The 26,968-nt window shown below is 53.6% G+C and overlaps 1 protein-coding gene across 5 annotated transcripts in view; it reads right to left on the bottom strand.

Moving 5' to 3' along the window:
- TPCN1 (two pore segment channel 1) overlaps positions 1-26,968 on the bottom strand; it is a 62,909-nt gene that overhangs the window by 14,122 nt on the left and 21,819 nt on the right. For 3 of the 5 annotated variants that reach the window (XM_045041356.1, XM_045041357.1, XM_045041355.1), the window contains 13 exons: positions 17,061-17,188; positions 11,822-11,998; positions 11,321-11,434; positions 10,387-10,517; positions 9,419-9,507; positions 7,385-7,419; positions 6,844-6,902; positions 6,472-6,571; positions 4,441-4,557; positions 4,062-4,186; positions 3,171-3,219; positions 2,568-2,631; positions 1,300-1,344 (listed from right to left, as the gene is read on the bottom strand). In XM_045041356.1, coding sequence (XP_044897291.1) covers positions 1,300-1,344; positions 2,568-2,631; positions 3,171-3,219; positions 4,062-4,186; positions 4,441-4,557; positions 6,472-6,571; positions 6,844-6,902; positions 7,385-7,419; positions 9,419-9,507; positions 10,387-10,517; positions 11,321-11,434; positions 11,822-11,998; positions 17,061-17,188 — 1,233 coding nt within the window. Of the gene's footprint in view, positions 1-1,299; positions 1,345-2,567; positions 2,632-3,170; positions 3,220-4,061; positions 4,187-4,440; positions 4,558-6,471; positions 6,572-6,843; positions 6,903-7,384; positions 7,420-9,418; positions 9,508-10,386; positions 10,518-11,320; positions 11,435-11,821; positions 11,999-17,060; positions 17,189-26,178; positions 26,822-26,968 lie in introns of those variants that run through there. The other 2 variants (XM_045041353.1, XM_045041354.1) reach the window with 2 other exon arrangements.

Here is a 26,968-nt window from a genome sequence, read left to right as displayed (position 1 = left end):
GTAGTCCTGAATTTGAATTAGAAATGTCAGGGGGAGCCTGGGTGGCTCAGTCGGTTGAGTGTCCGACTCCAGCCCAGGTCATGATCTCACGGCTTGTGGGTTCGAGCCCCGCATCGGGCTCTGTGCTGACAGCTCAGAGCCTGGAGCCTGCTTCAGATCCTGTGTCTCCCTCTCTCTCTGCCCCTCCCTCACTCATGCTCTGTCTCTCTCTTTCAAAAAAGTAAACATTAAAAAATAATTTAATATGGAGAACAAACTGAGGGTTGCTGGAGGGGTTGTGGGAGGGAGGGGGGATGGGCTAAATGGGTCAGGGGCATTAAGGAATCTACTCCTGAAATCATTGTTACACTATATGCTAACTAATTTGGATGTACATTTTAAAAAATAAAAAAATTAATATTAAAAAGTTAAAAAGTTAAAAAAAAAAAGAAAGAAAGAAAGAAAGAAATGTCAGGAAAAACTCCGGAACTCCAGATACGGTTTATCTTCAAAGACAAAATCCCACCTCTGTCCATGGAAAGGCCTAGAAATAATAACCAACTCCAAGCAGTGAGCACTTCTAGCATTTCAAACTGTGGTCTCTAAACACCCTTTCCCGCTAAATGGAACCAGAGCTCCTTAGAAAGTCTCAGTTCAAGCAAACCTCCCAACTAGTACTGCCTGAGAGAACTTCCTGTGACAACAGAAATTCCCTTCTCTGTGCTAATTGGTAGTCATTAGCTGTATGTGGTGCTGAGCACTTGAAATGTGGCTACCGTGGCTGGGGAACTGAATTTTTCATTTTAGTTGCTTAAATATAAATAGCCACACATGGCTAGTTGCCACCACATTGGACAACACAAATCTAGAAATAGTTACAGGAACCAAGCAACGGGGGGAATACACAAAAAGAAGACCGAAGGCCAAACAATCCTGTCTCTTCAACTAAATGTCGCAAGAGGGAAAAAGGGGATGGAAGAGAAACCTACAGACTGAGACAGACTTAAGTGGCACAGCCACTGACCACATCCTGTGGTTCTGAAATCTGTGTCCGAAATCTCCAGGTCTGGGGAGGGGTCGAAGAGCCACAGTGAGGGTACGGACGGACAGAAAGACTGGCCGTGGGGGACCGCTGTTGAAGCCAGGTGACCGTGGATGCTCACGGTGACCGTCATCTCCCCACTTTTATACATGCTTGGAATTTGCTATAATAAAAAGTCAACAACATGGCTGCAGGGCTAATCTCTTGCCTCTCCACCTTCTGGAACAGTAAAAGACTCAGGCAGGAAGGGGCCCGGAGCTGTGGTATTTCACACTTACACATGAAATACTGGAAGGCCTTGGACTTCACAAGGATATTAATTCCTATTTGAAGAGAATAAATGTTAATAGCGGAATCTTCACGTCCAAGTACACATTCCCCTACCGCACACTTCACACACGTGAGCAACCAGGGTGTTTAGGCCCAGGGGTGAGGAAGGAACGGTGTGCCGTCAGAGTGACCGCACGCTAGTGCTCAGGCAAGACCACACCGACAACAGCTGCTCTGGGGAGAGCCTGGGCAACCCGGAGCCAGGACGGAGCCAGGACGGAGCCTTCACTGCTGCTGGCCTTGACCCCGGACTATTTATTCATCCACTTGAGTGGCTATCATCCCACGGGATGGAAAACCCTCTACAGGATATGGGATAACAGCTGTGCCCCAAGCCCTAGCTGTGGGAGAAGTCACAAAATAGACCATACCCTCTTTACACTCATTCATAATGGCCCATACCCAGGCCTCAGCCTTTCTGCACGAGAAATGCCCCGTGAGCTAACTGGATCTTTGAAAGTGGCACTCAACTCAGAGGCAACAATAATATGGGCGCTTTGATGTTAAAATTTTGAATTTTATGCTATGCAAGCATGATGTAAGGGATCACATACACCAGCTACGTATCCTGTGAGGAGGATGGTCAGAATACATTATTTGGTAAAAAGGCAGGGTTGGGAACCGAGTCTATAATGTAATCCTACTACCTTTTAAAAAGTACACAGAGGGGCGCCTGGGTGGCTCAGGCGGTTACATGTCCAACTTCGGCTCAGGTCATGATCTCACAGGTTCATGAGTTCGAGCCCCGCATTGGGCTCTGTGCTGACAGTGCACAGCCTGCTTGGGATTCTCTCTCCCTTTCTCTCTGCCCCTGTCCCCACGGGCGCTCCCTCGATCTCAAAATAACTAAATAAAAACATCTTTTTTAAAAAGTGCACAGAAAAATAACCAAACACAGAAGGAAACACATCAGAAAATGAACAGTGGTTACCTCTAGGCGGAAATTTTTCATTTTGTCTGACTTTGTAAATGTTCTTCAGTGACTATTCCACAAAGGTCTTTTGGTCTGGTTTTTAAGTTACTGATTTCCTTCCTTGTCCAACACTTATTTGCCTGCTGGGGTAGCCACACTGTCTCTTGTACACACACACACACATTCAGACGCGTACGCACACACATACAGCTTATGAATATGCTCTTAAGATGCTCGTCTGTGGTCTCTGGAAACCTCCATCTGTCCCCAGCTGCCGAGATGTCACATTCAGGCCAACCCTACCTTTGAAGATGAGGAACGCTGTCCTGGGAAGCTCATCGAACCAATGTTCCCTGTTTCTCTTTGCCTGGCCAGGGGACAGGGCCATGGAGAGAGGGTGTTAGGACCGGCGACCAGAACCCAGCCCTGGGGGACCAGGACGCCGCTTTCCTTCCCTGCTTCCCCAGCTAACTTGGGGAAGAACGAAAACACTCGGGGATCTAAATCACAACAAAGACAGCCAGTTTACTGAGCATTTAAATGGAACCATGCATGTGCCTTCCTTTTATGTGATGCTGGAAATAACTGTAGGGATCATCGTTATCCCATTTCCCAGGTGGGACAAGGCTTGGAAAGGTTCCAACACTTGCCGGATGTCACACAGTAACTAATGTGTCTACCTGAGATTCAGTGCTCTTAATCGGGAGGCTACAGGGCAAGTGTAAGGGCACACGGATGGCCACCTGTAGCCCTGCAGTTGGGGGGTGGGGAGGCAGGCCGAGAGCCAAGCTGCTCCAGCGGGAAGGAGTCGGGCCGGCAGTGCGCCCAGCCCGCCCCCCCCCCCCCCCCCCCCCCCAGCAATCAGCCCGCTCCCTCTCTGGTCTTCTGTCTCGTACGAACACTCACCTTCCACTTCAAGGCAGCAACCTCGTAGATATCATAAAAGTCCTTCAGGCTGTTGTAAGCCACGTGGAAAAGTAAAAAAAAAAAAAAAAAATTCAGAACCCACTGCCACTGAGTTTCAGGACTCCCTCGTCCACCCGTGGTCACCTTTAAAGGGGCAGGGACACCTGCGACCTTCAGCACCTCAGGGCCCCAGGGACCCTTACCTGCAGCCAGCTGATTTCCTTCCTCTGGGTGCCATGCCCACTGAATCCGCTTGGTCTATACTGACTACTGATGGCTTTAGTCGCTAGGATTCTTAGATAGCCAGGGACAGAGCCTCCTCTGGCGGAGGACTGAATGGAACAGCTGGGACTGCGTTCAGCCCAAACAGAGCTCAGCCGCTCGAGTTTCTACAGCTGGCCCGCTTCCTTCCCCGGAAACAAGGGTTCGGCTCATCAGCATTCTGGAAGACCAGGACTGCCCACACACATCTCAGGGCCAGTTCTGGAGGTTCTGCCAGGAACCGTGGTCAGAGGGCGTGTGTGTGTGTGTGTGTGTGTGTGTGTGTGTGTGTGTGTGTATGCGTGCTCGCCTGGCTCTGTGGCTCCGCTCGAATGGGATTACCCCACCTCACTCAGGACGCGAGAGTGAGTGGCAGAGCCGGACCATTTCACGAGACGATACACTCCTTTTTTGTCACGCCAACTGGAACTGGGTTTGGGTTGGACTGCCGTTACTTGTGAAAAGAAACCGGATGAACGATGCCATCTACGTGTGTAAGAATCTCTGTGGAGAAAACTAGTCTCTAAGAAGCTTCTTTGCCCACCCACCTCCTGGGGCCCTTGCCCGCCCCAGCTCCCTCGTGTGAACACCTTGTCCAGACACCCCGCCCCACCTGGCGTCCACTCTTACCTGAGCAGAGATGTGTTGCTCTGATTCAGGGCCTTGAAAGTCAGATAGCGCTCCCTGGCACTCATCCGGGGCCTATAGAAGCGCATCAGGCCTTCAAATTGCCTGTAGGAGACGCCGGCGGGCCTCTGCAGGGAGAGGACAGAGGGCCATGCGAACACGGGGAAACACAGAGCCCAGACTGCCCTTCCCTTGGGGTCAGCCACTCCGGACGCCCAGGACAACGAGGGATCCCAGGGCATCTGGCTCTTTCGTGTTTTCCCAGGGGCAGAACCCTTGGTTTCTAAAGCTGCCGGCCCGGCCGTGCTTAGGCGCTACTCTGGGCCAGCGAGAGAGAACAGGGACTGGTCCCCTCCCCGGCCCCACCCCCACTCCTCCCTACCCGTTGGCTGACGAGCAGGCGGTAGGCATGTTGGATGGCGGTTCGCTTATGCAGCAGCAGAGACTTGAACTTGCGTTTCTCAATGTCATTGAAGGTGTCGAACACCACGGCCAGAAGCTGTGAGGGAAGAACACAGGACCTGGCTCCCCTGCGTGGCGGGGCCTGAAGGAGTCGGGGAGTTCGTCCTCTGCCTCCAGAGGGTGCTCTCCCAGCCACCCCAGAAGGGGGGCTTGAGAGGACCCTCCCACCTGCCCCTCGGGGATACGGGAAGTTAGTCTCCAGGTGCCTGCAGAGGAAGCCACCCGCGGCCACTTGTAAGTCTCCCCTCTTGGGATACGTGAAGACGTCATTGTGTTTCCCCTGGTCGCCTCTCTCCACCTAAGCCCACGCCTGGCTGGGCGGTGTTCTAAGGCAAAACAGCTAGAGAAGCGCCCTGGATTCTATACCCAGCCTGGTGGCCGGGGAGCCGCTGTCCGCCCCAACCTTGGAGCAAGAAGAAGCATCGCGGCACAGGACGGTCCTCCCTCGCCCCCTTGCTCCCTCCCAGTCCCGGTGAGTCACAGCTTCGTGCACAGCCCCAGAAATCCGGGCAGTGAGGGGGCCTGCCCTCCAGGGCGCAACAGTGCCGGGCTGCCCAATTCCAGGGCTGGAATATTTACGACACAGTCTGTGTCGGGAGGGCGGGATCAGATCTGAAAGAAAGCTTGTTTGGAAACGCTTTCTTTTTCTCTCGAAAATATCTTGAGGGACACTCCCTGGTCTTTTCCATCCCTTCAAATTGGTCCCCCATTTTTTCCTCCTTTAGATCGAGGGAGGGGCAGCAAACTTTTCCTGGAGAGGGACATATAGCAAATGTTCTAGGCTCTGAAGGCCAGATGGTGTCTGTTGAAAGTACTCAACCCTGTAGCCGTGGCATGAAATCAGCCGCAGATGATGCGCAAACAAATGGACATGGCTGTGTGCCAATAAAACTTTATTTATAGAAATCGGTGGTGGGCTGGCTTTGGCCAGCAGGCTGCAGTTTGCTGACCTGTGCCCTAGATTCTCACAGCTCGAAATATGTTACAAATGAAAACAAGTCAGTTACACAGAATATCTTTTTATGATTCTAAACTGACAACAGGATATAAGAACTATACCACATATAAAGATAGATAGGATTTCAAGTTTTTAGGAGACTTCCTAAGTCTGCCCCAGGGGAGGTGCTCTCCATTTCTACCCTGGGCCGGCGGAGGAATGCTCTTCAGAAGTATACAAATAAATACAAGCTTTGATAAAAGCCTCTGCCGACAGTCTGGCATTGACGTGTGGTCTCGACACGGACCTAATGGCCTCATCCTAGGAGCCATCTGCTGATGGGAAGAGGCTTTCTGGTGGCCAGCTGGGCCTCCGCAAACACCTCCAAAGTTCCTAGGGTGCACAGGGACTTGACGTTCTCCTTAGCAGAATGCGTCCTGGATTGCTTTGCTAATGGTTCCCGATCAATGGGGTGGAAACAGACACGTGGGTGCAGTAAGAGGGAGCGGTTAAGGGCAGATCTCTGGGATCGGACCAGCTCACCTGGCCACCCCGAGCTGTGCAGCTGTGAGCAAGTTGCTTTGTCAGTCTGGCCATCAGTTTCCTCAGTTACAAGCCGAGGATCATAACAGAACCTCCAGAATTTTTGTGGAAAATCATTTAATCCTCACGTACGGAGCACTCTGCCCAGTGCCTGGCAAAGGCTTCGTTGGTGCCAGCTTTCAGAGTTGTTGTGACACACATTTGCTGGAGAACGAATGGCCCCAGGGCACCCTGACCTAAGGGCTAGCTCCAGGGCTAAGAGCCGCGGCAGTATCATCCCAGGGGTACCCACCGGTAACCAGCTGAACTCAAGTCCCGCCAGGGCATCTGCCACCACACCACACTTGACCACAGCCTGGGACCCCATCCCGGATGGAGGCCGACAGCGGGCCGGACTTCCCCATTCCCGCGGTGCCCGGCGCTGTGCCGGCTGGGACGGCTGCTCCAGTGGCGCGATGCATGCTCACTCACCAGGTTCATGATGAAGTACAGCTCGATGGAGAGGTAGACGATGAAGAAGACACAGGACCAGGGGTTCCGGGAGTAGGAGGGCATCATCACATCTGGGAAACTGGATTTGCGGAGCATCACCGCAGGGCCCCGCGGCTGCCTGCTCCCTCTCTCCATCCTCACGGAGGACATCTCTCCTTTCTGCCTTGCCAGCCCCACCCCCACCTGCCCCTCCTCTCGTCCACGTCCACGAGCTTTGAGCTCATTGGGCCGCCCCCATCCCTCACAGTGTCCCGAGCACCTGTCTGCCCTCAGGTGTGGGATATTCTTGCTGAAAAGAGAAGACCCTGGGGCACCAGCAGAGGGCCCAAGCCAACGCAGAGCCAGACTCACTTGGCTGTGGTCAGAAGGACAAAGAGACTGACGATGCTGTTCTCCAGGGTGCTGAAGTACTGGAGGGAAAGAAGGCAGGCTGTGATGGGCCACCTGGAGTGCCCGCCCTTCCCTTCCCCTCCCCTCGCCATCCACTCTCCCTCCTCCCAAGGAGTCCTAACGGATGGCAGCGGGGGAGAGCGAATGCGGAGTCCAGCCGCCTCCAGCCTTCTCGAACTCTGCGCTTCTGGCAGAAGCAGACAACCGGTGGGACTGTTTTCCTAGAGAATCCCACGTCTGCGCCATCCGTCTGGCGCCCCTCCACTGTCCCTTCACCAAATCTGTTCCAGATCTGATCCTGGAAGCCTGCCTCTCAAGGCAAGGGAAGGGGATTCCCTTTCAGTGCTTAAGGAAGGGACCAGCTCAAGTGTCGTCCCTCAAGGAGCCGTAAGCCGTGCTGAGAAACCTTCCTCATGTGGCCGGGGCGTCAGGCCGGCCCCCTTGTCTGCGGGGATAGGCCCCAAATAGAAGAAGAAACAGGATAAACATGGTGACTACTTACGGGGTCCGAAGGATTAGAGGAGAACAAGTAGAAACCTACACGGGGGCAGAAAACACACAGATAAAAAGGGTTAGAGCAGAGGTCCCAAACCCGACATCAAAGGACTGCACAAATAAATGTAAACGAGTGCTGGGGGCAGAGGGAAAGCATCAGGGAGTGGTGGGGACAGCAGCACTCTGGAGAACACGCGCCCTGTCCAAAGGAGCAGGTGTGATATGTGGCCCAAGAATCAAGTCTGCTGTTTAAAAAAAATTTTTTTTTTAACGTTTATTTATTTTTGGGACAGAGAGAGACAGAGCATGAACGGGGGAGGGGCAGAGAGAGAGGGAGACACAGAATCGGAAACAGGCTCCAGGCTCTGAGCCATCAGCCCAGAGCCTGACGCGGGGCTCGAACTCCTGGACCGCGAGATCGTGACCTGGCTGAAGTCGGACGCTTAACCGACTGCACCACCCAGGCGCCCCTCAAGTCTGCTGTTTAAAGAGGCTGGATGGGGGTGCCTGGGTGGCTCAGTCGGTTGAGCGTCTGACTTTGGCTCAGGTCACGACCTCACGGCTTGTGAGTTTGAGCCCTGCTTCGGGCTCTGGGCTGACAGCTCAGAGCCTGGAGCCTGCTCTGGATTCTGTGTCTCCCTCTCTCTGCCCCTCCCCTGCTTGTATTCTGTCTCTCTCTCCCTCAAGATAAATAAACATTAAAAAAAATTTTTTTTAATAAATAAATAACCTTAAAAAAAAAAAGACTGGACGTCCAGCATGTTGAGTAGTTAACAACACTCTGTTGTATATTTGAAAGTTGCTCAGGGAGGTCTTAAAAGTTCTCATCATAAGGGAAAAAAAAAATTTGCAACTGTGTGTGGTGACAGGCGGTAACTAGATTTACTGTGGTGGTCCTTTCACAATAGACACAAATATTAAATCGTTCTGTTGTCCATCTACAACAAACACGATGTTGTATGTCAATTATACCTCCATTTTTTAAATTAAAAAACCCATTTTTTTCAAGGCTGGAAATCTGTATTTTCATGTAATAAATCTAATTTTCAAATGTCGGCTCAACATTTTCAGACCAAATGAAACTCATCCACAGGCTGGACAATTGCAAGTGACAATTCCAAAGAGATTCCCTTGATATAGCCCAGGGTCCTGGGGTGCGAACACCCTCGGTTTCCTCCCTCCTGGAATGGGCTGTTGCCCTGAGTCCTTGAAATCCCGAGTGGGAAAAGGGAAAAGTTCTGCCCTCAAGGTAATTTAGCCCCCTTGGAGCACAAAGGAAGTTCTACAGAGAGTGGGGTGGTCGGGTGGAGGGTCGGAGGCGAAGAGGGAGCCAGTGGCTGATGTGTGAGCGTTCACTACAGTGTGACGTGTAATGGTGAAAATGCCCAACAACGGAAGAAACCGCCAAAGAGCAACTTGCAGGAGGGCCCCCCCCACACACACACATCATGTAACCATTTCTATAAAATGTTTATTTGTTTAAATTTGTTTTTAATGTTCATTCATTTTGAGAGACGGCGGGTGGGGGGGGTGGGGGGGGAGAGGGGGAGTGGGGGAGGGGCAGATAGAGAGGGAGACACAGAATCGGAAGTGGGCTCCAGGCCCCGAGCGGTCGGCCCAGAGCCCGACGCGGGGCTCGAACTCACGGACCGCGAGATCACGACCTGCGCCGAAGTCGGCTGCCCAACCGGCTGAGCCGTCCAGGCTCCCCATAACATGTTTTGACATGCACAGCAATACCACTTACTTGCTGTTTCAGGAAATATAAAGTATAGCTAGAAAGACATGCGTGGCAGTGGTAGGTTTAGGTCGGGGGGGTACCTCTGAGGGGAAGGGACCGGGGGTCATGAAAAGATACAGAGGGGCTTTGCATTTTACTCCTAGGACTTCATTTCCTAAGCCGAAGGCCGTGCGTGTTGCACACGTGTAAAAGCTTCCTGAACTTCTCCAACTGTCAGAGTGAGTTCGTCTTCAACCACGAATTTGATCTGGGGGCCGGGGGGGGGGGGCGCGTCAGGGCCTCGGGGCACGGGGAACTCACCAAGGATGGCGAAGATAAGCATGAAGAGGAGCAGCAGCAGGAGAATGTCCATGAAGGGTGGCAGAGATTGGAAGATCTGTCGCAGGTTGCTGGGGAGACAGCAGGGCCGGAGGGGTGAGGCGGGGAGGGGGCGTGGGGCCCAAGCGGGGGGCTGTCTGGGACTCCACGGGCGAGGCGGGGGCCGGGGCTCCCGACTCACACCACACTAAGGCCCGCGGCACCCTGGTTTGTGACGTCACGCTCGGCGTTTTCCCAGGGGACTTCCGCCCGGGGGGTGACGGGGAAAAACCGGGCCAGGTACGCCACACACAGCCCCTTCCTCCTGCTTGCGGAGCCCAAGCAGGCAAGGGCCCTGGTGAGTAGTGGGGGGAACAGCAGAAGGCCGAGCGCATGGCCTTGGGCACCGAGCTTCCAGGAGCAGGACGCGCAAAGACATTTCAGGGCCACCTAGTCCTGGGACACTCGTTTCCAGCTTTGGAAACAAGCACGGGCCCGAAGAATGAACTGCCCAGCCTGCTCTCTCTCAGCATCCCAGCCAAGAGACTTTCCAGATGGAGTCTGCAGCACTAAGCTCAACTCCAGGCTGGTGGGCAGGTTTGAGTCCAGCCCCCGGGCTCGGGGAGGGGGTCAGCCTGCTGAGTCACGCAGACTTGGTGCAGTTGCCTGCTTTGAGAGGTCACTGCCGCTGTGTTTGGGCAAATAATGCGTCCGAGAGAGGAGCCAGCCCCAGGAGGCTGCAAATAAGACGGGAAAGAGCCCCGGACCCGGAGCCAGGAAACCGAAACCCGAGTGCAGGACCGCCTTCTGCCCTGTGCGGGTCCACTTCGAAGGAAGTGAGCGGGCGTGTGTTCTCCCAGCGTGCAGAACTGATCCCATCGCTACTTGACTCGCTGGGTCCTGCTCCACAGGCCCAGAGGTCCGGGCCAGGCCAGGCCAGGATAGCGACCGTCTCGTCCCCCGGGCCTTACCGCCGGACGCCGCCGCAGTACCGACAGTCCACGAGGAAAATGCAGCGCAGAGCCCGGGTCACACGCACGTGGGATGTCTGCCGTACCAGCACCACGATGGCCTCGATGAACTGCACCACCAGCACGGAGGTCTGGGGGTGGACGGGCACAGAGCTCCATCAGCTCCTTCCCCAGCCCCCACCTGCACACCACGAACAGAGGGCTGGCAAGATCCTGCCCACTCTGGCCTCGAGAGGCCCTTCCCTTCTCTCCAGCTCTCTCTCAGCACCCCCCCCAGCCCCCCGACATCGAGCAGCCCCTGGACACAAGCCCTCTGGCTGCTGGCACAGATGTATGGCCCCGGGGGGAATGAAGCCCTGCTCCCAGCAGCTCATCGGCCACTCTGCCTGGCCACATCTGGCCACCCTCTGCCTTCAGCCCTCCCCATTCCCACCGGGAAGGCCCCTGACGTCTGCAGGGCATCCTGATGTGCCATTCCTTGGGCACGTTCTCCTGGACAAGCGTGCATGCTTTTTACATGGCAAAGCGCACTCTGACTCATGCCTACTCGCTGCCCGGAAGAGAGGGGTATGTTACTGGTTACTGATCCGCGTGGGCTTGGGGGCCAGACAGACCTGGGTTTGAACCCCAAGCCTTTGGGATTTAGATCCCATTCTCGTCTGGCCGGCAGGGTGTAAACTAGGAAGAGTAACACATCTCCCGCAAAGGCTGTTGTGCCGATGCCGGGCACACGCTAGGTGCCAAATCACAGTGGCTCCCGTTAGCATCACCACGACATCCGGGGCGAGGCTCTGCAAGGCTTGGCAAGGACAGGGCCCCAGGGCTGCAGTGCCGAGTGCAGGGCTCGGCCCACGGGGGATTTGGAATTGAACTGAAGATACAGGCCGGAAGCTGACGTGGGAGAAAACGCCGTGTTCGGACACGGACACATCACCTTGACCATGGTCCGTCTGTGTCGGATGAAGGTGTGGAGGCCCAGCCACCGCAACTTCATGCAGAGCTCAAAGACAACCACCATCAGGGCGAACAGCTCCAGGGTCGCGTGGACCTGCAACCAGAGGGCAGGAGGAGGTGTAGCCCCACCAGCCCCCTGGCCTCCCGGCGGTCACACCCGGCTACCTTTTCCCCTGAGGTTGCGGACGGTGGGCGGGACCGCAGCCAGGCGCACTGCTCCCTGGAACCAAGGTGTGGCCCACAGCCCTCCATGAGCCAATCAGATGGCGCCCCCCCCCCCGCCCCCCGGAAGGTACCAGTAAGCCCAATCACAGAGAGCATTCACCCCAGCAGGGATCCCATGCAAGACTGGCAATCCAATGCTGCTCCCGAGGCCTCTACGATGCCCGCCGCACACACCCGGGCCTCTCTGTTCTAAATCCACCTGGGGCATCTGCTCTACCAGAATGTTCCCTTCCGGGCTGGCCAAGCGGACACTCACGTAAATGCCGAGCCGGAGCGCGGGGACGGCGGGGGCCTCACACAGGGAGAGCAGCAGCAGGAGCAGGGCCGTGGACAGCTCCATCAGGTAGAAAAGGTGGTTGTGTGCGAAGAGGTAGGCCGCCAGCGCTTTGGCGTTCTTGGGGTGGGTGAAGAACTTGTCATTATTCTCGCCTTCCTGAAGGAATGAGAGCAGTGTGGGCAAACGGGCCTCGAGGAGACACAGCACCAAAGAGGTGCCAGGGGCTGGGGGAGAAGGAGGGCCCTTGGCGAACGAGCGAAGTGTCGAGCCCGGGATGGAAGCCGGTGGGAGACCAAAAGTATTGTCTTCACCAAACTGCACCCCGGTCGGGTCCCTCAAGAGACCGGCTTCTTCCTCAGGACCGCCTGGAAGAATCAAAGAATAAAGAGTCCCCAAGAGAACGAGAACAGAGGCGGCACGTGTGAGCCCCTTAGTGGCCAAATTCCAGCTCTCAGAAGCGCCCGTGGGTTGTAAAGGGCCGGGGGGGGGGGGGGGGCGAGCAAGCAAATACAGCCGAGTCCTGGCTTCCCTGCTCCTCCCTGGACGATGCGGAGAATGTTTCTTCCCCTTCTTCGGCTACCAGTGGGCTATAACACGCGTCCTTACTCACAGGGCTCCTGTAGGGCACTTAGGATGTCTGGCATACAATAGGCTCCCTGTTGATATTACCTGTTATTATGATTATAAATGGTACTAACACTGGGAAAAAAAGGAGCCTGAGACTACCTATATATATACGTATACATATAGTAAGTATAGTGCTGAGTTGAGAGCACCTGCCTCTTTCACTTCTTGACTCATCTCCTTTCCTAACTCCTCCACAATGACAGGCCTTGCCCTCGTTCCTGAGCTCCGACAGTAATGGGACAGGGGCTGACCTTGACCAAGGTGCCCACCCGGCCAGGCACCAGGCTCAGCCCCTTACCTGAGCCCTGGACACTCCTTTACTCCTGACCACATCCCCTCTCTGGCAGGGGCTTTCATTGTCCCATTTGACAGATGAGAAAATCGCGGCACAGAAGCTTCAGTGGCCCCTGAGCTCACAGAGCCGCACAATCACCAGATTGTGATGAGCCTCCTGCTGATGGCAGGGCCCTGGGGACGGTCCACTTGTGACAAGCAGATGACACCCTAGGGCCAGTGCTGGCCCTCCCTGTTAGGGTCAGCCTTTTGGTGGCTGCGGGGAGGAGTCTTCGCTGCCCCCCTGTAACCGGTGGGCACAGCGATAAGGGTCACCCCACCCCATCAGCTCTCCCCCATCAGCACCCCGTCCAGCAGCCAAAGCCGGTAATGTTCCGCACGCGTCGTCTTTAGTGCTTCTGAACTAGGGGCAACGCTGCCCCGCCCCCCGCTTCCTCCACCCCATGCCGGCCTGGAGACGTTTGTTCATCACACCTGGGGGTGCTGCTGGCAACCAGCGTGCAAATTCCAAGGATGCCACTAAACATCCTAAGATGCACAGGAGAGGCCCCCGTGCCGAAGAGTTACCCAGCCCCAAACGTCAGCAATGCTGAGTTGAGGGCACCTGCCTCTTTCACTCCCAGCATGAACACTCAGCAGACTCTTCCCACGGGCTTCACTTCCTGGAGGGGAACGTCGTGGAGCAGGAAGGGACACCCAGGCCCCCTGACCCAGAGCCCTTCTGGAAGCTCTCCAGCTGTCTTGGAATGAGGTCAGACCTTCAACTATTCCAACTATTCGGCTCCTCTGGGACGAGACCACCCTCTCCGTCCTCACAACCCTTATTCCGGGGAGGTGAAACTAACACACCACAGTGATTCCTGTGGAAGAGGCAGCCAGGCTGGAGGAAGAGCGGCTCTGGGCCCGGAGGGGCATGCTGTGCGTGGAAAGCGTGGAAAGCATGGAAAGCACTCTGGCCTGGTGGGCTTCCGTGCCACCCCGAGGCCGCTTCAGCTCACCAAGCCTGTGTCAGGACAGCAGGAAAAGCCGGGGATGCGGTCCAGTGCTCACCCAGCACGATGCCTGGTACACACAGGAGGTGTTTAATGGATGTTTGGGAGGATGATCCACGCCTGTAAGAGATCACCTCTCCAGACCCCAGCCCGTCCTGGGACTTCCCAGTAGCTGGGAGGTGGGAAGCTCTGACCTCGGCTGTGATTTGCAGGGTGGCTTTGAACGAGTCACTTCCCTGAAGCCAGACACATCACTAGCTTCGATACCAAAAAATAAAGACAAACCACAGACTCAACAGGGGCAGGCCAGACAAAGGGAACAAACATCCCAGCAGGCAGACAGAGGGCAAGCCGGCAAGCCTCACTCGTAGCCCTGTGATCTGTGCAGGGCTGTGGTTTTTACCACCACCGCCATGGCCGGGGAGCCGGGGGGGGGGGGGGGGACACACAGGGTGGCCCGGGAAGCTTCTGGTTCGAATTACTAAAAAATGCAATTCTTGGGTAACATCTTCCAATAAGTAGCCAGGTCTGGCTAGAGGGAACCACCAACAAGGGGGGGGGGGGCGCTCAGGCTTTACCTCCAGGACTTGGAATTGCCAGGTGAGCAGATGAGGTCTCCACCAACAAGGATGGAGGAAAATACTACTCACATCACTGGATTCTGATCCAAACCCCAAGGAGAACACTGGCCTTATTTCCTCACTGCAAGGTACCAGGACCACAGAGCTCCCGGCTCCCGAGGGTGAGTGAGTTAACAGGTAAAATTTGGGAAGAGAGGAAACCACAGGCCCCAGGTATCTTCAGAGGAGCAAGGGGCCAACTATCCGAGCGTACCCACAGCCTGGTTCAGGGGCCATGCCGCAGCTCAGCGGCAAAGCAGGAAAAAAAGACCATCTGACAACAGCTAAACCCACCCCACGCGAAACAGCCGTGAACTACCGTTCAGAGGCGTCTGAGTTCTGCTTGGATTTTTATTAAAAAAAAAAAAAATGATGCGTTGTTGGTAAACATAATTCAAATAATACACGGGATTACAAGGCAGTAAAAATTCCGTCAGCCAAAGATAATCACCTTTACGAGTTGGATAAACAACTTTCCAGATGGGAATGGGGATCTACGCACATGTGCGTGAGCACACAGGTGTATGCTGCTAGATACGTATATGAACCCGTGTGTGTGTGTGTGTGTGTGTGTGTGTGTGTCTGGATGCATAAACGTTATGTAAAAATTATCATACTATACTTGCAGTTCTGTGGCCTCTTTTTCCACAACGGGGGCCCATTTTCAAGTGGATACACGTGGCCGGGTAAAGAAATAAAGCAACAATGTATAGAAGAGAAGCACTGTTTGAGGTGAGCTGGACGCGATTTACATCCACGCTCTGTAACTTATTAGCTGGGTGGCCTTGGGCTCCGTTAGCCCCTCTGAGTGTCGTTTGCTTGTCAGTGAACGGGAGATGATCAGACCACCTTGGAGGGTTGTTAGACTGACCAGCAGGCGCCCACTTAAAGGCAGATATTTTCACTACTGATGTTCTCACCTGCTTAAGGAGTGAAGGAATTACCAGTCCCCCAAGCCATCCTAACTCTGTGTTTTGATCCATCCTGTGCTTAGATAGCGTCTATTCAACCTTAAGGTGACAGTGCACAGAGTGACCCTGCGGCACCCTTCCAGATCACCGACAGGCATGCCTGAGCTTGCCAAAATGTCCCGGAAGCATTTCTACTGTTTTCACCTGAACCAAAATGTATCTGGTGAGGAACACAACTTATGTGATGCTGCATAAAACAAGAGAGGCATAAAGGGAGCTGAGCAACTATGAAATGACTATCCGAATTTAATGAAATCTTTAAAACGCACACACACACACACTCGCACACACACATGCATACTTGCAATGTGAGAGCTGCTTCAAAGAAAAAAGATTAGGGAAAATTATTATTCAAATGAATTTAAGAAAAATTCCACTTCCCCATCTACACTCTTACTCAGTGCACACAGGAAACTGACATTTTACGGTGACAAGAATGGCAAGATTATAGTGACTAATGCTACAGACGGTGAGACAGGCAGTTAAGAGGCAGTCTCCCCCTTGGAGAATATTTGCTAACTGTACATCAAGGGCCCTAAAAATGTTGCTTCCTTCCATCTGGTAAATTCCACTTCTTAGAGGCTTTCCTAATAAAATAATCCTGGATCTTAAAGAGAGAAAGAGAGAGAGAAATAGCTCGATGCATGGATTGTCCTCGGATTATAATTTATAATAGGGAAATGCATAATATATAATAAGGGAAGTATAAAAGATGGGAAAATATCCAGCCTTTTCAGGACAGTTTACATAAATTAGGATCCATTTATCAGATATAAAGTCATTAAAATTTGTTTCTAGGAATTTTAATAAACATAAGAAAAAAGCTTCTGTCACACACTATAAAAAAAGCAGATTATACAACTGTACATATCACGTGACTTTAAAATTACTTTACAAAACACAGAAAACCCCTGTACTATTCTTTTTTAATAAAATTTTTGAAGTTTATTTATTTTGAAAGAGAGAGACGGCATGAGTGGGATGGGGCAGAGAGAGAGAAGGATAGAGAAGCCCAAGCAGGCTCCATGCTGTCAGCACAGAGCCCGACACGGGGCTCGAACTCACAAAACGTGAGATCATGACCTGGGCCAAAATCCAGAGTCGGACGCTTAACCGACCGAGGCACCCAGGCACCCCTTATTCCTAAATAATGTTGACAGTGACTCAGGTGAATGTTTTTGCCACAGCCCCTTTGTACCTAAACTCACTGCAGTGGGCATGTATTACTTCTATAAAGAAAGTATTGTTTTTATTGAAAAAAAGAGGAAAAAAAAAAAACAAAAAACAAGAACCAAGAAAGAAATAGCAAATGTGAAAGCAACAGCAAATTAGGCAGGAAAGGAATAAAGGTCTATCTCTAAGTTCCCATACCAGGCCGACCAACCCCTGCTACAGTATTATGTTATTTCAAGAACTCCCCCTCGAGAACTGACCGTCAGTGCCTGAGAATGGGGAGCGAGGCAGGGAAGGCCAAGCGGACAGACTCAGGGAACCTTGGGGACAGGCAGGGCCACATTCTGGGAGTCACAGGAAAGCCCACGCACATTGCCCTCCCTGTCTGGGCACGATCGGGTTGGCTCTCCTCACGGAAAGTTGAGACAGGAGCAGGGACAGGGACCGGAGCCAGAACTGAATTTCTGGGCACGTAGCAGAGGCCCGGGTACCCTGCTCGACCAACAGGCACCGAGAACAGATCCTGATCGGAGACGCTCACCTGGAGGTAGATTGCTGCCTCTTGATAGTTGATCTCCCAGTTGTGTCCGGTGGGGCTCGATGGGGGACTCTCACCCCCTGAGCCTAGACTGGGGGCCCGGGAGTCGTGGACGGCATAGCTGCCTCCATCTGCGTGGGAAGAAGACAGTGATTCACTCACGACCCAGGCTCAGAAGGATAAAGACACCACTCACCAGAAGAAAAGGCTCGTACGCTCACACGTATATCCCATTATCTACAAGTCAACGCTGGATCCCGTGTGATAATAGCAAGAATTAGCATGGCTAGTTAGAAATGTTTTTCATTCTCTTGTTAAATGAAAAAGGCAAGTGCAAACGAGCACATATAGTATGCTATCTTTTGTGTAGAGAAGGGAGGAAACAAGAAAACATACAGATATCTCTCTTTACAAAATAAAGAAAACAGGAAGGATAAATTAGGACTCACAGAAATCAGTGACTTACAAGGGGAGTGGGGAAGAGCGTAGAAGTGGTCGCTCCCTTTGCGTGAGTGATCTTTTTGTACGCTTTTGACTTTTGGAAGCATGTTAACGTTCCACTTCGTTAAAAAATAAAAATAATCAGATTTGTTCCCCGGTGCCGGGTCCTCTGTTGCTTTTCCCTGCTGACACCCATGCCCTCTTTGCTTCCAGTAACACTGATCCCCACCTGCCTTTGGAGAACATCCTCTCCCTACTTTCCACCCATTCTTTGTATCTGGCCGACTCCACCCCTGGCTCCCGGGCAGATGACATAAAAAGCGCCTCATCTCCCTGGCCAGGGACTGGTACAGGCAGGGTGCTGTCCCAGGCCCAGCCAGTGAGGGCTGAACTTGGGATCTTTTCCTGGACCACTCAGGAAGGAGGGGCTCTTTCTCTGTTGCTGCAGGTGGCTGAGGAAAGCCTGCCTGAGAAAGGAAGCCGAGAGAGAGAACAAAAGAATCACAAGGATAACATCAGCTGCCACCCCTAGGATCAAGCTGTGCCTGATATCCACCTCTTAGCGTTTCCAAAATCTGAGCCCATAAAGATCCTTTTATATTTAAGCCTGTCTGAATTGGGTTTGTCAAAACCCTCAAGTGTGTCTGCTGATACATGGTAAGCAAAGGCACCAATCGGGGAGATTTACTATCATCTAGGATAAGAGTTCGGTTGCCCACAATTCACACTCAAACTGATCCACCTACAGGAAAATAAAGAACGAAATATGTTTGGATAAGGAGATAGGCAGAGATGACAGGAAGCAAATATGTAAAACTCACAAGCCAATCGGAAAGGGCGGGAAACTGGTAGGGTTCCTAGGGCTGCAGGGTCATAACTGGTCCTTTCTGACCTTGCACTGCCAGCCAAGGTCAGCTGGATCCAACAAAGCTCTTCTCCACGCACTTTCAGAAACCATTTTATTTAGATATATTGGACACACAGTAAAAATGCACAATTTGACATGTTCGGATACATGCACACACTTGTGGAACCATCACTTTCATCAAGACTATACATCCATCGCCCCTTCATGCCCACCCCGGCCCATCACCCCCAGGCAACCACTGATCTGTTCTGTCACTGTTAGACGAATCTGCGTCTCTTAGAATTTTACACCGATGGAATCATGGAGCACGTATTCTTTTTTTGTTTGGCTTCTCTCTCTCAGCATAATTATTCAAAACTCATCCGTGTTGTATGGTGTGTGGATGGCTCATTCCATTTTTTTTGCTGAGCGGTACCTCCCTTGTATGGACCTATCGCGGTTTATCCATACACCTGTTGATGGGCACTGAGCTTGCTTCCGGTTTGGGGCTGTTTCAAATGAAGTTGCTATGAACATTCATGTGCAGGACTTCGTAGGGACACATGTTTTCATTTCTTTTGGGTAAACACCTAGGGGTGAAATAGCTAGGTCGTATGTTTAACTTTTTAAGAAACTGCCAACCTGCTTTCCAAAATGACTGTACCATTTTACACTCCTACCTGCAGTGCAGGGGGGTCCCGATTTCTCCACGCCCTCACCCACACCTGACACGCTCAGTCATTCTTACTTCTGACCATTCTAAAAACTGTGTGATGGCATTGCACGGTTTTAATCTCAATGTTTTTACTTTGCATTAGGACTAATATTATTGAGCGTCTTTCCATATGCCTGTTGGCCACATGTACGTCTTCGCTGAAGTATCTTCAAATCTTTTACTTGTTTCTTCATTGGGTTATTTTCCTATCTTTGAATTTTGAGAGTTCTTTTATATATACGCATACATATTCTCTAAATATACGCAAGTCTTTATTATTAATATACTTACTCCAGCTTTTGATTATTTCTTTTGATGAGTGATTAGTGTGGCTTTCTCCACTCTTTTAATCTCTTAGCATCTTTATATTTAAACCATGTTTCTTTTTTTTTAACTTTTAAAAATGCTTATTTATTTTTGAGGGGGGGGGGAGAGCAGGGGAGGGGCAGAGAGAGAGGGAGACTGAGGATCTGAAGCAGGCTCTTGCTGGCAGTGCAGAACCTGACGTGGGGCCCAAACCCATGAACTGTGAGATCATGACCCGAGCCAAAGTCGGCAGCTTAACCGACTGAGCCACCCAGGAGCTCCTAAACTGTGTCTCTCGTAGGCAGCATACAGTTTGGTCTTGCTTCACCACCCCCCGCCCCCATCTGAAAATCTCTGCCTTTTAATTGGAGAATTTAGGTTACTCACATTTAATGTAACTATCAATATAGTTAGGTTTAAATATATCATCTTTGCTATTTATTTTTATAGTTCTCCCATCTGTTCTTTGTTCTCTTTTTCTGCCTTCTTTTGGATCAGTGAGTATTTATTATGATTCTGTTTTATCTCCTTTGTTGGCTTAGCTGCAAGACTTTCTTTTGTCACTCAGAGGTCACTGTAGGGTTTAGAGTACACATTTTTAATTTACCGCAATCTAGTGTGCCACTTCATGTACAGTACGCCAACCTTTAACAGGACACTTCCCTTTCTCCCCTCCCAACCTTCAGGCTTCTGGAAGCGCAAGGGTCTTCCCGTTCACAAACTTACTCTGGATCCAGCTTCCTCTCCATCGCTAGGACGTGTAAATAGGACAATCTTTCTGGAAGGAACTGCACCAATGAGGCATCTAAGTAATGAGTGACCACTATCGCAGGCTCCGTGCTCCATGCTGATGTAATTTGCACAATCCCAATCTCATCATCATAAATTCTACAACCTGAGGAGGTGAAGCAACTCACCCAAGGTCACACAGCTCTAAGGGGCCGAGTCGGGATTTGACCCGGGGTAGCCTGGCTGCAAAGCAGGTGCATTTAACCACCGTGCTATGCTACCACCTTCTAAGAAAGAGGAGTCTGGGAGGAAGGACAGCTGCCAATGGTTTTGAACTAGTGACGGCACGCATTTGTTGAGGCTTACTGCATGCCAGAACCTATGCCGTGGCAGGTTTTATTCTCCAAATATAGCCACGGCACGATCTTTCATCCTACGTGCCCTTCCAGAACCTTTGCCACTTCCCCAGATGGACGGCGTCCCTGTGTCTGTCCTGAAACCAGGTGAGCCTCTGTGACTGCCTTGACCAGTGTACGATGGAGCGCAGAGTGCTGGTGACTTCTGAGGCCAGGTCACAAAAAAGCTTCCGCCTTTTTCTGCTGGGACCCTTGCTCCTGGAACCCAAACACCACGCTGTGTGGAAGCCCGTGCAGCTGGTGGAGAGCCCCGTGGAGGAGAAGCAAGGCCCTCTGTCCCCAGCCCAGCTGAGCCCCCCCCCCCCCAGCCAACAGCCTGCACCACCTTGCCAGTCAGGTGAGTGAGCCACCTCAAAACCAGACCCCCGAGCCCCGGACAAGTGCCCAAAGTGACACTGCGTGGCTCAGACATAAGCCCCTCCATCGGGCCCTGCCCAAGCTGCAGACTGCTGCACAGAAGACCTGAAGAGAATATCTGCTCCTAAGGCACTAGGTTCCAGCGACAGATAACCGACGCATGTCTGAGTACTTTATGCCGACTGAGCTGTTTAACTCTCACAACCATCCTACGAAGGAGGTACCACTGTTCTACTTCAGACTTGAGGAAACTAGGGTGCAGGAAGGCTCGGTACCTTCCTGAGGTCAAGCAGCGGGCGGCGGGCAGGGCTGGGATACCAAGCTAGGTGACTAGCTCCTAATCGGTACCCTCCAAGCCGCTCGAGGATGAAAACTACAGCAGCAGGTTCCCTCACTAGATGGAGGTACAAGCAGGAGGTAGGACATCTGGCTGCAGCGTGCACTTGACCATTCTGGTCCTTCTACCCAACGCCGACATTCCCCGCCTCCGATCCCAGTGTCTATTTCTGAAAGAACTAAGCCCGAGGCGGAGACGCAAGGAGGTCAAACCGCCTTCCCGGATGCGCTCACGTGCCTCCCACGTAGAAGCCGCGGGCAGGCCGCTGCGTGGTGCTGTGATCTCGCGTGCCTGTCGTCCACGACCTTCACGTGCCACGGCAGGAGCCTGTGCCCGCGACACGGCAGTCCTAGGTGAAACGAGCGACGGGGCCGGCGCGGGGTGGGCGGCGACGAGCTCGCACAGATGGCAGCGGACATCAGCGCCACTCCCCCAGCCGGTGCAAGACTCTGGCATCTGCGAGAATCCCCGCCTCGGAGGCCCCCTGTGCGAGCCTCCCCGGCCCTTCCTCTCTCTCGGGGGTCTCAGCGGATGGGTCCAGCTTCCTCCGCCCAGCCGGGAGCTCCCTTAGCCCATTTCTGGTGGGGGAAGGTGCCTGGCCCGCCTCGGTCTCTCCCCTTTGGCCCTCACACTTACACTGCACACCGCTGTGACCAGTCCGCGTTTGGAAACTGCCACAGCGTCCCCCAGCGCAGGCACCTCACTCACACCCACGCAGGAGGATTTGGCCTGGGAGCGGGTGCCCTGCAGCATCCCGAAGCATCCTGCCTTGGCTGCCATTTTCCCCTCGATGGCTGCAAACAGCCCCCCTCTGGTCTCTAAAATCCACAGGGACCGCTGGTAAGACACGCGCTCCTCAGCCACAGATCCCACTGGGCTGGCCAGTGTGTGACAGGAGACATGGCACAGGGCTGCGAAGGGCAGAACAAAGACCGGGGAGGGGAGGCCACAGGGAGGGCCTTTCTGCCAAACAGGGTTGCCCAATGACGCCCTGGGCAGGGGGGTCTTTAACTGTCACGCTTGATTTGCTAAAGTAAGTTAATAAGTGCTAGGCTCTATTGCAGCTGGGTACATCGCTGTTATTTTATCCCAAATAGGATCTGTAACTTGGAAATAGTTTAGTAAAAAAAAAAATGGTTTTTTGAGAGAGAGAGAGAGAGAGAGAGCACGTGCGTGCGTGCACTGGCGCGCCAGTGGGGAGGGGCAGAGAGAGAACCCCAGGCAGGCTCTGGGGTGCCAGCGCAGAGCCCGACTCGGGGCTCGACTCCCACGAACTGTGAGACCGTGACCCGAGTCGAAATCAAGAGTCGGATGCCCAACCAACTGAGCGCCCCCTTGAGTAAAATTATTTTAAATCAACAACTGCGTGTTTCATCCACCCGTCTGTTTGATGGGCGTCCCCAGGGGCGGAGGGCGGTGCTGGGCGCTGGGCCCTGGGCGCTGGGCCCTGGGCGGGGACTGGAGGTACCTGGATGGCCCCGGAGGCAGCAAGTGCCCCATCACCACGGGGCCTCGACAAGAGGTTCCACAGCCAACCCACCCCAAACGTGGGGATGTTTCAACAGAAAGAAGGTTCCTCCGGCGAGTGGCGATTTGGACCAGCTCCCCTCGCGATTCCCAGCATCTGTGTATTCACAGGTACATAGACACTCCGAGGGGACAGGCAGATGGGGCAGGTGGCCTTAAAAACAACTCAAATTCATGAGCTTCCCGTGAGGCAGAGCCCAGCCGCCTGGACCTGGCTGGTTACCAACAGCCTTCCACAAATACCGCCTGGCTGCACGGATGGGGTCACAGCGTCTTTTAGCACCCAGATTCCTGCCCCTCCCCTGATGAACCGCAGCCCCACGGACCTACATAGCCCAGGGCTCAGCAACTCCGCTTCTGCCCAAATAACAAACTTAGGCACATCCAGAACGGATTCCCTGTGCCAGGCGCCCTTCTGAACACCTCACACACATTAACTTCATCCTCACGACCTGCCATTACTGCCCCCATTTTACGGACAAGGCAATGAACGGAAGTGAGTTTGAGGAGGATTGCTGTGGGGTTTCCCAGCACAGATTTTTGGATACTTTCTGTTGCTAATCTCAGAAAGAATGACTGTCAGGTCTGGAATGGATGGCAGAGACCACTGAATTCAATGCCCACCTTTCAGAGGTGGGCAACTGGGGAGCCAGGGACGGGGTGGGAGAGCCAAGTCGAGCACTTGGGCTTCCCGGCTCATCTAGAGCCTTCCTCAACACAAACGCTGGTCACTCATCCTTCACCAGAGACATGTGGCGGGTGGCTCCGTGCCCACTGGGCACACGGCTGTGAGACCCATCAAAGAGAAGCGCTGGGCCTCGCACAGACCGCCATTCCCGTGGGCCGGAGCTCTTAGGATGGCCAGGGGGGCCGGGAGTGACTGACGGACAGGCAGAGGGTCTTGGTAGGGGGTGACAGAATATTTTCCTGGACCTAACGTGCTGAACGGAGCAGCCACACCCATACGAATCCCAGGGTAGGAGGCTCCTCGGGAGTCAGGAGGTTCACCCCTCATACGCCCTTCATTCATTCTGCTGAATGACCCCCAGACACTGGCTGTGCCTGGACCATGAGATCCCACAACTGACCCCCTGCCACCCCCTGCCACGGCCCGAACCACCTCTTTCCCGGGGAAGCACAACCCCTTCTGCTGACTGGGCTCCCTACTTCCCACCCTGCCCCTGCCCCTGTCTAGTCTCTACACCGAAGAAGTCCTCTGTGTGTGTGTGTGTGTGTGTGTGTGTGTGTGTGTATTTTAAGTAAACTTTATAGCTCAGTATAACAATAATCCTTTAAAAACCTAAACCAGATGGTATCCCTTCTCTGCCCCAAATAGACCACAGCAGCCAGCTCCCGAGAAAACGCTGAAGTCCTTCCCTGGATTAAAACGGCCTGTGAGGCCATGGGTGGCTCAGTTAGTTAAGCATCTGACCCTGGATTTTGGCTCAAGTCACGATCTCATGGTTTGTGAGTTCGAACCCCAAGGTGGGCCCTGTGCTGACAGAGAGGAGCCTGCTTGGGATTCTCTCTCCCCCTCTGCCCCTTGCTCACGCTTCTCTCTCTCAAAAAGTAAACTTAAAAAAATAAATAAATGAAAGAAAATGGCCTACGAGACCAAGATCTCTCACCCCACCCACCCTCTCGCTCCTAAGGACCTTCGCACTTCCTGTTCCCTCTGTCCTCCCCGGGCTTCTCGCATCTTTGGAAGTCACATCACTGGCACCCCCTGTCCTCATGCTGCTCTGGGCTTCCTCCTGGGGCTGCATCACCACCCGGCAGGGCATTTATTTACTTGTTGGCCTGTTTAGTGCCTGTTTCCCTGCCTGGAATGGCAGCTCCACGAAGACAGGGACTTTTGTCTTGTGGTGTCCCCAGAACCCAGGACAGTGCTGGGCATGATGTATGAGTGCTCAACAAACATATCCGAAGTGAAGTGAAATGATGCTTTTCCTTGAAGATTCCAGGAAGCAGGGTCCCAGGCCAGTGGCTGGAGGGCAGGGCCCAGGAGGAATGCACAGAGTAGGCTCCCTCAGGAGGGCAGTGGGGGTGCCTGAGGGTGTTAAGGGGCACCAACTTGATCTCTCGTGTTTTCTAAAAATCATTCTTTTAAGACTTTGCTGGAGAGTCACTATTTTGTATGAGTAAGTAATTCAGGGCAGAACCTTAGAAAGAAAGGGAAAAACGGGACTAGCAGAGCCAAGAAAGAAGTCTCCCCTCCAGGGCGGACTTTGTTCCAACCATTCAACCTGGTGTTTGCGCAACACAGAGAACTTGGCTTGCTTACTAGGTCCCCAAAGGCAAAGCCCCACAGCTTGTTTGTGGCGCTTCTACTCGGGGAGGGCTGAAAGGCCCTCGGGGCTGCAGGGCTTTTCAAGAAAGCCATGGGGGATTTCACGGAGCCCCCTTCACACCTGGCCCCAAGGGCTGGGCAGCACATTTAGAGATTATATTAGAGATTACAGAAAGGGCGCAAATGGAAGGCAGGGAGCCTCTGGCTTCTCCTGTTCAGTTTATAAGCAGCCCTCACGCAGAGGGGGCGGCCCTGAGGCCAAGTCCAGAGGGATTTTCAGTGCACCGCACAGCAAAAGAGGGCGGGGGGCGGGGGCGGGGTGCTGGGGCACCACGTGGGTCCTAATTCCCTGCCTCCAAATGCTGCTTCCCACTTCCTAGGTTGGAAAAGTGGCCACACAGGGGCGATGGAAATGCTCCAAATCCCAAGTGCTTTATTGCCGCAGCATAAGGCATGCTCAAAGGCTCAGCAGCTTCCGAGAGCGGCAGGACAATTATCGTCCATAAAGGAGAGGAAGGCAGGGGTGCAGGGGGCAGGTGAGCAGCGACAGAGTCGAGGAGGCAGCCAAGCCCGGGGACGCAGACTGTGGGCCTATAGTTCCAACAGTGGGGTATCTGGGGGCACAAGGCCCTGCTTGCTAGGGAACAGACACCCCAGTGGGCTTCCTTAGGAAACCGGGAACTGAGAGGTGGTGCAGGGACTCCTAGTTGCCCTGACTGGTCACCGGGGCACTAAGTGCCAGGGATAACGTGTTCCCACGTCCTGGTTAAAGCCTACACATCGCGCCCACTGGATCTGCCGCGGATCGCCTGCCTGGGGAGCCTCAGGCCCCGGTGGCTGTAAGCAGCCAGCTGCCCTGGCCACCTACTCCTGCCCACCCGGGCCGAATCTGCCCCCACGCCTCCAGGTGAATGGCTGGTGCTCCTGTGAGTGCCCTGTGCACGAGGAGAGTCCTGGATAACAAAGCAGTCAGGGGGCCCCTCACCACAACACCCCAGGTCCAGCCCAGTCCCGAGGGCCGGGATGGCCTCTCACACGGAGGATTATTAGAGACCTCACGAGAATCAACACGTGAGACCTCAGTCTTGGGCACTGGCCTCACCCGGAGCACGGTGGGCTCTTCCTGGAGAGCTGGAAAGGCAAGGTCAAGGCATACCGAAAGGGCCCAGCTGGTGGAGACGAGATGACCTCACCACGGGGCTGTCGGGAATCTGGCCCTCTACCACCTCCTCCAGGAAGGCGGTGGCTGGCCCTCGCCTCTGCATGTCTGCTTTCCTGGGAGGCGGCTGGGCTGGAAGCGGGAGGGAAGAAGGGGAAAGACACGCAGCAGGTGCAGGAGGATGGGAGGAGCCTCCACCCTGCCCAGGCCCTCCCAGCAAGCCAGCTTCTCCGTTGGCCCCCAGGAGGTTTTTAGAAGGGCCGGAGGAAGCTGGCCAGGAACATTCTTGGCAAAACCAAGAAGGTCCCATTCTGTGCCTCCGGGGAAAGTTCCCCGAAGGGAAACATCTCGTCCCACACTTCTGCTGCCCTGGGCAGAGAGCTCTCATGCGGAAACCAGGCGGGCGGGCGGCAGCCTCTTCAGGCCAGCAGACCTCAGCCACGGAAGATTTATGCAACACCTGACCCTTAACTACCCTCCCCGAACCTTGGCAATCAGCCCCAGGGAGGTGAACAGAAAATCACTGGCAGGAGGAGGGGAAGGAGCTGAAAGAAAAGGCCCAACGGGCAGGCATTAGGATACGAAACACCAGTAACAAAAAACTGACTCCAAGTAGGAGAGAAGTTCCCCATACAGAGGACAGGCCGACAAGCGAGGATATGACCTGTTTGCACAGATGGTAACGCTTCCTCCACGCTGATGTAACAGGGCCCAGACGCTCCCTGCAAAACAGCTGGCTGCTTTGCATGCAGCCTCTGAAATGACCCTGCGGGGAATCCAAGGTTTC

The sequence above is a fragment of the Felis catus genome, chromosome D3, assembly GCF_018350175.1.
Source record: "Felis catus isolate Fca126 chromosome D3, F.catus_Fca126_mat1.0, whole genome shotgun sequence".
NCBI classification, from domain to species: Eukaryota; Metazoa; Chordata; class Mammalia; order Carnivora; family Felidae; genus Felis; species Felis catus.
Note: the sequence above shows the minus strand (reverse complement) of the source record. Positions and strands in the feature narration are given on the sequence as shown.